Raw genomic sequence first — 9,946 nt, forward strand, 5'->3', positions numbered from 1 at the left:
GATCTCCTCCCTGCTCTGATACCTCAAGAAGGGGATAGCAAGGCAGGTGGCAGATGTGCACTTTCTTTCCACAAGAGACCTTTTGATAGTCCTCTAGAGCCTTTCAATGCTCCCCAATAGCTGTGGAGCATCCTTTTGGACAGGGGCTGCTAGGCTCACACAGTATCTTTGCCCATGGCTTTCTATGTGTTGTCATGTTTTTACTCTGTGGAAACCCACATCACCTTATCTTACTTGGGACAGCATTTTGGCTGTCTTCTGCGATGGACACAGACTCTGACTTTCTTATGTCTACACTCATACAGCCCCTTCACAAGGCAGGAATAAAGGAAAACCACTGGTCAAACATAATTCCTCCCAGCCCAAACACCAGAAGAATCATGCATAGGACATCAGGACACCTTGTACAAAAGACAGTCTGGAAGAGGCTGTGGTGACCCACACCCAGCCTAGCACAGGGCAAGGGGAAACAGCAGCAGGGCAGTTAGCAGGTGCATATGAACACAAGCTTGGAAAATCCAGTCACATTTGTCCAAACAAAGCACACGTGTCTACTATCAGACAGATGGCAAGCCACCTCCACCCCCCAATCTCAAGTCACTTAATAGCTTACAGGACATGAATAACCTAAAAGCTCTTCAGTCCAGGGGCTAAAAGAACATCACATAGAAATTAGAGCATTTCACAATGCCTGTGATGACCCAGCTGAGGTCTTAATGTCTTGGAGAGGTGAACCATTCCTGTTGGTCACTCAAAGACAGATATGACTTTCTTAGCCTGGTAGGGACACTTTCATTTACATACAGTGCAAATGTAAAAGAAAAAAAACCAATCTAACACACTGAGTTGTTATCAGCCAAGTGGATGACTGCAGCCTCAAAGCACACTGAGATTTCAGCTCAGATGCCAATTCAGTTACTATTTCACCCAGCTACAAAACGGTTTCAAACACAAAAACTTCCTTAAAAGGACCCCAACAAGGCATTTTTATGTCACTTTCATTTACTCTTTGCAATAAACCCTCAGACAACAGAATCCAGAATCTCAATTTTTATTTACCATTTCTATGCACAGTAGCCCTATTCCTAGAGTATTTCTGTGTGTATTATCAATGGAAGCTATAGTGTGCAGGACAGAGAGGAAAGAAAGGAGAGGAAAAGCAAAAATTAATCCTCAACTCGTGAACTCCCTTTTTGAAAAGAATTCTAATAAAAATTTTGGATGACCAAAGAATGCACCATCAGTTTCATGAATGACGACACAGATTGCACAACCACACAGAGAGCCAGACTGCACTTCCATTTTTGAGCACAAATTTGGCAGTGTCTACACAGAAATATTTCCCTTATTAAGGTCAACTGGCTGCAAAGCACTTCTTCTGTGCAGTCCTAAAAAGCCCACAGACCTATTTAAGTATTAGGAGCATTGTAATTGCCAGTGATTTCTACTAAAAGAGCTTGGAAAGAAACACAGACATCTCCCTCACTACATATTTTCCTAACATTAGACCCCTCTCTTTCCTACACCTTGTCAAAAATGACACCAATCATGATTCACTTGCATGACAGCAAGCTTGGCAGCATGACTTAAACATGCACACCTCCTGATCAACAAAATTGGGAGGAAAAAAAGTCTTGAGCTTCACAATTGCCAATTAGGGGCTCCTAAACAAGTCTTTTATTCATAGAGCAGATACACAGCAAGGAATATTTTAGATTAAATGCAGACATACAGGCCTCCTAAGTCAAATCACAGTTCACATTTTTCATATAGTCTAGATCAAACCTGGGCTAGATTTAAGCATCATCCATGACAACAAGCAGGCTTCTCAATATATTAATTTCATCACTCTTCAGCATTTCCACAGATCAGCCTTGCCTTTTAAACATGTTTATCTGGTGTTCTCCCAGCTAGAGTCACACAGTATCCATGTTTAAGAGAGCCATTCCCTACCCCAAGGCAGGGTCATACCTGGGATGCTATCATTATGTGTCCCTGATAACAGGGCCTATATTCCCTGCTGGAGTGCCTCAAAAATGCTGCAACCCCCTTTCCACAGGCAGCATCACCCAGGTGTCATTTGGAGATCTGGCACACAAGCCCCAGCTCCTGTGCTCAGCACACAGCTTACCTGAGCCTTCCCTTCCCAGCACACCTGCCCTGGCTCCCAGGTGAGACAAATCCTTTCCCACCTCTAAGAAAACATACGTAGCACAGCCGAGTCCAAAGGAAAAGGCCCTTCAATGCCCCTCTCGTGCTTCTGAACCTGCTCTGACCATCACTGGGGTCAGTAACAACACCAACTGCCTGCAGACAGTCTGGCTCCTCTTCAAATTTCCATTTTAAAGCATCATCTACTCAGAGGGAGAAAAGGGACAGCCACAAAGCATTCACCAGTTAAAAAAAAATAAAAGAGATGCATGACTGGAGACTGGAATTCACAAGCTAAATCTTCAATAGGTGCCCATCACACTGCAAGTTCACATGTCTGCTGTCTTGACTAATTTTGGCAGGTTTTAGGGAGGGTAGTTGGGTTTTTTTTCAGGGGTTTTGTGCCAGGTTTGGTGTTTTCAGTTTCCAGAGTTTGTTTTTTTTTGGAAAGCAGATCACATTGCCCTATGCACCATGTCAGCAACAAGATATCACTCAGCATGTCTCACAGCATGGGTTCACCTCCCCAGTCCAATGGCTCTTACATAAGTGAACAGCTGGAGGGAGATACAGCTGATGGAGCCAGGATTCAGGCTGAGGAGCAAACTGCACCTCCTTATTCTATGCATCCGGAGGAAAAAAAAACAAAAAACAACAACAAAAAAAGAAATCAAATCCCAAAAAATCCACACCTTATTCATCACATTTGCTTATGAACAAATTCAGCACCACTGCTTAATCTATGTCAAATCGTGTTACAGTTCCCTGCACAATTTCAGGCTACCTCTTAATAATGTTCCAACACACCTCCAACATGGTTGTTAAAATGCAGATTTCTGGAGCATTGCTCACAGTCCAGAGTGTGTTTTGATTTCATGCAGATTTACACATCAAAGCACATTTCCCATGGCACCCTGCAAGCTGCAGAGCAAACCCAAGCGGAGCAGGGAGGACACCAGTTAGAAAGCAGTACCTGCATGCACAAAGTGAAACAGATGCTGCTGGAAAACACCACCGATAAAAATCACAACTTTAGAGGTGACAGCTTTAAAAAGCACCACGACCAGTCATGTTCCAGAAGAGAGAGGTTATGCTTTTTCATTTAAGGAAGGAAAATAAAATGCGCTTGAGAACAGCTCCAAAAGGCACAGTTCGGGAATCAGTTCTAGTTGAGACACTTAAACAAAGAAGATGGAGTATCTTTCTCTCTTCAGTGAGAAATGCTTCCCACTAGAGACAGGGCTCAAAGAATGCTCAGAAAAAGCTCTTTTTACACATGGCTTTGGAGACCAACACACCCATTGTCTACCAGGAGGAGCTTTCCTGCATTCAGAGAGACTGCAGCATAGGCCAGGTTTTGGGGGTGCAGGTTTGAAGGGGGGAACAGGGGATACCTGCAATGTTTCAGGCATCTCTATTTGTGTTTACAAATAGCTCCAAGGAAGTGAGAGCTGCAGGGTAAAAGGAACTAGGGAGAAAAAAACCACAACACCACAGGAATCAAAACAAGGAGGACAGGTCAGAGACTTCTCAACAATGGCACTGCCAACCCTCAGGCGAAAACCCAAAAAGCAGAGAGAAAAGGCACAGACAAAGGGGGATGTAACACCCCCCTCCTCTCAGAATAGGGTTATTTTAAGCCTGTCTCCTTGGAGCTACCCTAATATTTTCTCTCATGACTCAAACCACCAGGGAAAGGAGTTAGAGCAGAGAAGAAAAGAAAAAGAAAAAAAAACAGAGCTAGGGCTGACCTCATAAGACACCTTTTTAGAAGGGACAAAGCTCCAAAAGAGATGAAAGGCAAGCTGGGCTGTGCCTTACCTGGAAAAGTGTGTGGGTTGGGTGACCCTCTTTTAAGGCACTTTGAACAGAGGACATGCACAGTGTAGTACAGGCCCGGCCATTCCTGGAGCAGGACATTCAGTTCTTCCACTAAAGGCGTAATAGCTTGCCAAGCTGTCCAGATATTTGGTAGGGACGCATGACTAGCAATAGACAGAGTGTCTGGCTGCAGAGCTCCCCTGGCAGGCCGGTAACTCACCACCACAGGCACCTTTCCCCGGTAGGCATAAATCTGGTATTTGCCATCTGACCGCTGAACCACGTGGCTGTTAATCTGGACACTGTAGCGTGCAAACAAGCCGGGTGGGAAAATGAATGGAAAGCTATATTCAATCTGCAGCTGCTCGACCACGAAGGACTGTCCGCTCAGATTGGTGCCGTTGATCCATGCCTCCGCATGGGGCACCTCATTTTTCACGTAGCAGGGAAACTTGTACCAAGCAGCTGCCCCATTTAAGGGCTTGCATTTGGGTTTGTTGACACAGTAACATAGCCCCATCTTCTCCAGCAGCTCCAGAATGAGCTGCAGATCCTCCCGACTCTGGACATGCGGCTTAAGAAGGAGACGGATAACATGGGCAGGAAGAAGGCCATGCAGCAAGAAGCCCTCCACGTAATGATGGAGCTGAGTGGTCCTCAGTTCATCAATCTGGGTGTCGCTGAGCAGTTTCTGGAGCAGCACGGTAGCATCCCGCTGGCAAAATACATTGAGGATGTCAATGAGCCGCGGCAGGTTGTGGAACACATACTCCCGCAAGGTGAGATGCTCCTCAAAGTAGAGCAGCTTTCCACTCTCATGCAGGTAGGACAGGGCACTCTGCAGCCGATCCTCCGTCAGGCCTGCCTGCAAGCCCAGCCGGGCAGAGTCCCACCAGCTAAGCCACAACTGCTGAGCTTGGGGCTGGAAGTGCAGCTCCTCCAGCACTTGCCAGGACTTGGGCAACACCCGGTGCAGGTTTGGGAAGATATCCCGGTGCTCAGCCACCGAGAGGAGCTTGTCCCGCAGGCGACGCACCTGGCAACGGTCCTGGCAGCTGAAAGGCAGCACTGGAGACAGGATCTGTGGGCGGTGGTTGAGAAGATACTGAAACTGGGCTTTCTTTCGCCTCAAGTTCTTGTCTGAGACCCCGTAAAAGGCAGCATGCGGGCTGGAGCAGCGCAGGTCAAAGTCCTGTCCAAGAGCCTCATCCACCTGCTGGACTAAGCTCTGGAGTCCCTCAGCATCCCTCTTCTCCTGCTGAGCGATCTGGTGATGGATGTCCAGGCACTTCTCTTCCAACTCCCGCTCCGCACAGAGGTCAGCATGGGTTCCCACCATGCACACTACAGCATGGGGCACCTTGGAACTGAGCCAGTGTAAGAAATAGCCCACAGAGGGGTAGAAGTGCTGAGGGACGTAGGCACTCAAATTCACCACCAGCACGTACAAGGCTCCAGGGGAGAGGAAGAAAGACTGGATCACATCATAGCTCGGATCCCCCGCCAGCTCATACACAATGAATGTCAGGCCCCTCTCTGCATCTGCTGTCCAGTCCATCACCTCGATGCCCTTACTGCCTCCTGACAGTCCTAGCCCCAGTGGTACTCGGGGCACATTGGGTGGCAGTGACGGTGCAGGGGATGTTGCGTCCCCTTTTGCTCGGTGAGAGGGCACACGAGAAGGGATGTCCTGCCACTCAACAGGGAGATGGTCTACCTGCTGCATGACAGGTACCCGAGCTGAAGAATTGTCCTGAGGCTCTGGAAAGGGACAACACCCAACTGCCACCCTCCCAATGTCCTGCTGTTGCCCAGGAGATCCTCTGTGCTGGGTATTCCCTGCCTCCAGGCTTCCCATGTCCTCTCTCTGCTCATTTTCCTCCATGAGGCACCGTCTCAGCAGAGTCTTTCCTGCATCCTTTAGGCCCATGAGGACTAGTTTGAGGCGAGGTTTGAGGGCAGGCTGAGAGTGGGCCAGCTCCTGCTGGTAAGCTGCGATGTAGGGGATGCCTTTCATGCACACCTCATAGGGGGGCTGGATGAGGGGGTTGTCTTTGATCTTCCAAAGGGTGACACGGGAAAGCTGCCCGAAGCCCTCGGGCAGGATGGCGATCTGGTTGCCTTGCAGGACCAGCTCCTCTAGGCTGTGGAGGAGCACAATGGAGTCAGGCAGGTAGCGGATGCGGTTGTTGTCCAGCCAGAGAGTGCGGAGCTGGTGGAGCTGACAGAGGTGAGGGGGCAGCACGGTGAGCTGGTTGCGGCTCAGGTAGAGCTCCTCCAGACTGGGCAGTGCCAAGATCGCAGAGGGGAACTCCCCCAGCAGGTTGGATGAGAGGTTCAGCATCTTGAGCCGCTGTAGTCTGCCGAAGCCAGCGGGCAGTGCCTCCAGCCGGTTGCCGTCCAGCATGAGGCTCTCGAGGGCACTCAGCTGGCAGAGACCCTCGGGAAGGGATGCCAGCCCGGTGCCGCTGAGCCAGAGGATCTTGAGGCGGCGGAGAGCAGCAATGCCCTCGGGCAGGGCCCCGAGGTGGCGGTTGCCGGAACAGTCGAGCTCCTCCAGGGCGGCCAGCTCCAGCAGCGGGGCAGGGAAGGAGGGCAGCAGGTTGTGGTCGACGTCGAGGGTGCGGAGGTGCCGCAGACGGCCCAGGCCCTCGGGCAGGCGGCGCAGGCGGTTGAAGCTGAGGTCGAGCTCCTCGAGGCAGCCCAGCTCGGCGAGGCGGGGGGGCAGCCCCGGGCCCTCGGCGCCCAGTTCGTTGTGGCTGAGGCTGAGCTTGCGCAGGCCCCGCAGCCCCGCCAGCGCCCCGCCGTCCCCCAGGCCCCGCAGCCGGTTGTGGCTGAGGTCGAGCTCGGCCAGGCGGCCCAGGTGGCGCAGGGCGGCGGTGGGCAGGCGGCCCAGCCGGTTGCGCCGCAGGCTGAGCACCCGCAGCCCGCTCAGGGCGGCACCCACCTCCTCGGGCAGCTCCTCCAGCCCCCGCCCGCTCAGGTTCAGCGCCTCCAGCTCCCCCAGCGCCGCCGCCGCCAGGGACGGGTGGCGAGGAGCGGCGGCACCGGGGGGCGGCGGCGGCCCCCCCGGCGGCCCCGCGTCCGGCTCGGGCTCGGTCTCGCCGGGGCCGCCCCGCAGCTTCCGTGCGCGCAGGGCGGCATCGCGCCACAGCCGCACCGCCTTCGGGGGCTCCGTCTGAGCCATGGCCGGGGGAGCGGGCCCCCGCCCCGCCCGACCCTACCTGCTGCCGCCGCCGCCGCCGCCGCCGCTGCTCGCCATGGGCGCGGCCGCGCTGCGCGTCGCCGCCGCCGCGACGGGCTCGAGGCTCCGCGCCGGTACTGCCGCCGCGCCGCCCCGCGCACGTACCGCCGCCACCGCCCCGCCGGAGGCGGGACGCGGTCACGGCCCGGCCCCGGCAGCGCCGCGCCGCCCCCGCGCCGGGGAGAGCCGGCCTTGCCTCTGGGGAACACTCCGCCCCTGCCTGCCGGGCACCGGCCCCTTCTCCCCGGGAAGGAAGGGTCCGTGTGCTGGCCTGAGACTCCTGGCCTGCGGCTCCTACCCCCGGCAACGCCTGAGAGAGCGGCCCTTCGGGTGCCCCGGCGGGGTGAGCCCGCCTGGCCCCGGAGGCGGTGGGGCAGCAGCGGTGGCGGTGCCGGTGGCGGTGCCGGTGGCGGTGCCGGTGGCGGTGCCGGTGGCGGTGCCGGCGCTTCGCCGGGACCCGGTGTGTGACAGCCGCCGCCCCGGGTCTCGCCCTGCGCCTGGGCTCGCTAAGAGTTTTGCGAGCCGCCCGACTCACCACGGAGTTACCGCAGAAGCTGCTATATTGCCCCCTGTCATTTTTTCTCGAGGCAAGGGCTGATTTTTCATCCAGCCCTGCAAGAAACCGAGGTTAACCTTTCTTCCCATTCAGTAAATGTTCTTCCGTGTTGAGAGAATGCGAAAGCCTGCAGCCCTCTGGTTAATCGGAGCAACTCTGCCACCTTCCTGCCGTGCTTTGTTTCCTGTGCTGCATCCGTCTGGCCAGACCCTAATCACTGCCTTATTCAGATTCCTCAGTCAAGCTTCGTTCCAGGGGGTCGGAGAAATAGGCGTGGAAATTTCCACCTCTGCTATCGAGGGGGAATAGAGCCCCTTTATAGCGGAGCCGCGAATCAGGGTGACGGAGGCTGTGGGCACTCAGTTTTGCCGAGATGTGCGACCTTACCCTTACAAATGTCAGCGAAGCACCGTGGCCAAAGGTTCACAGATTTTTAAACGTCATTTTCTTTGTTCTGCACTGGACACTCCAGCATGCCTTGGGGGCTTTGGTGCTTCCTTTCACCGTGGAAGTAACCTTTCACCTTGTTCTAACAGCTACCATTGAACTGTGCTATAAATTATTACTTCAGGCCCATGAAAAGAAAAAAAAAAAAGGATTGGAAATGAAAAGTAGCCCACAGGGCAACCAGGTTCACAGTCTTTATTGTCTTCCTTATTGTGGAAAGCCCTCACAAGAATGACACCTTTCCTTTTGGGTGGCCCTGTGCATCTAACTGTGCCTGGAGAGGAGGAGAGAGCTCAACCAACTTTGTGTGGAGTCATAGTCACTGCACTAAATTAGTGCATTTACAAATTATAAAACTACAAGATTGCAAAGGCTTGGATTCAGTTTCTGTGTCTCCTATCATTAGCAGACAAGCAAGGATAAAATAATTTTTCAGGCTTTCTGAGTTCTAGCAAACCTTCACCAGGTTTCTGCTAAATGCCTGAGAATGACATCACTCTGTGTAGGGAAAATCTTCCTGTGTTGGCTGGTAAAGCCAGACAAAGGACACAAAGGACAGGGAGGAAAGTCCATGCTGAGAGAAAGTGTGAATGTATGAAGGTAAAACTCATCTCCAAGTAGAATTCAGGAGCTGCCCAAAGCCAGCAGAGGCAGTCCTGAGGGCTGGGCTCATGTTCTGTCTCTAGGGCCACTGCCTGACTTCTGCTGGAGAACAAGTGTGCAGGGATACAGATGATCCATGAGGCTCTGCTGAGAAGTCCTAAACCGGGGGATAAAATTCTTCCAGATCCTGGCCCTGGGAAACAGAAATACTTCATGGCTTCTTGCTAAATTGTGTCCATCTAGAAGTAGTTTCCAAGCTTGTACTCATTTATTTTCAGAGCATCCCTGCAGTGGGTCAGTACATCTTTTATTTGGGCTAACCTAGTTTTTGTGTCTTTGCTTTTCTGAAGGTCATGTGGGAAGTAGCCCTTCACTGTACTCCAAAAGAAGCACTCTCCTTCCTCATTTCTGAAGTGGCACATTCAATTCCTACTGGGGAAAGAGTCATTCTCTTCTCCCACCCTCTTGCCCAATAGCTCTTGTTGAAATTAAACCAGGTTGATGGTTTCATTTCCAGCCTTTGACATGCAAAACCACCCAACCTGTTGCTATCAAAATTACATTTTTAAATCAAGACAGTGTTTCTAGAAACAAAAGCTCTCTGCAGGAAAAATTGACCCTGGCTTCAAATCTGTAGCAAATTTTCTTCTTTCCAATGCCTTGTGCAGATAAAGACAACAAAAGCAGCATCATTATTGAGGGCCACCCACCCCGTGATTCCTGTGGGCACTGCAGATCCTCTCTGAGGCCAGGGCAGACTTCCAGTTGCTATATGACCTGCAGCAAGTGAACTCAAAAGGCTGCCACTGCATTATCCTCTTGTTTCCCATGGGAAAATTGGAGGAGCATCTCCACTGGGGTGCTCCAAGCAGCTGCTTGGCTCAGCCAGCAGAAAAACACCAGGGAGAGAAGTGCTTATCTCCATCTGCCTGCTATTAGAGGTCATAGCCTGTATTAAACATATCTTTCTGGCAGCATGCAAGGACAGACAGGGCAAGTTCTTTTCACTAAGCAGGGAAAGTTTTGACTGTCAACCTTCCCATCAAAATATGCAAAGCAGCAAGAGCTGAATTCCTCCGCATCGAGAGGGAGAAGTCATGCAGCACTATTCAAACTTTGATAAG

The 9,946-nt window shown here is 52.3% G+C and overlaps 2 protein-coding genes across 6 annotated transcripts in view; one reads left to right on the plus strand and one right to left on the minus strand.

Moving 5' to 3' along the window:
• The window catches only part of LOC137472320 (ribonuclease CL2-like), a 170,570-nt gene extending 163,390 nt beyond the window's left edge, over nucleotides 1-7,180 (plus strand). For both annotated transcript variants that reach the window (XM_068187344.1, XM_068187345.1), the window contains exon 3: nucleotides 7,171-7,180. The gene's annotated coding sequence lies outside the window, so the exon portion shown is untranslated. The remainder of the gene's footprint in view (nucleotides 1-7,170) is intronic.
• The window catches only part of MFHAS1 (multifunctional ROCO family signaling regulator 1), a 33,287-nt gene extending 25,992 nt beyond the window's left edge, over nucleotides 1-7,295 (minus strand). For 2 of the 4 annotated variants that reach the window (XR_010998110.1, XM_068187318.1), the window contains exon 1: nucleotides 3,973-7,291. Coding sequence is in view for 1 of the 4 variants with exons in the window: in XM_068187318.1 (XP_068043419.1) it covers nucleotides 3,973-7,159 (3,187 nt within the window). In the remaining 3 variants the exon portion in view is untranslated. Of the gene's footprint in view, nucleotides 1-3,972 lie in introns of all 4 variants that reach the window. The other 2 variants (XR_010998112.1, XR_010998111.1) reach the window with 2 other exon arrangements.
• Between the last annotated feature and the right edge of the window lie 2,651 nt (nucleotides 7,296-9,946).

This window comes from Anomalospiza imberbis, chromosome 4, assembly GCF_031753505.1.
Source record: "Anomalospiza imberbis isolate Cuckoo-Finch-1a 21T00152 chromosome 4, ASM3175350v1, whole genome shotgun sequence".
Classification (NCBI taxonomy): Eukaryota; Metazoa; Chordata; class Aves; order Passeriformes; family Viduidae; genus Anomalospiza; species Anomalospiza imberbis.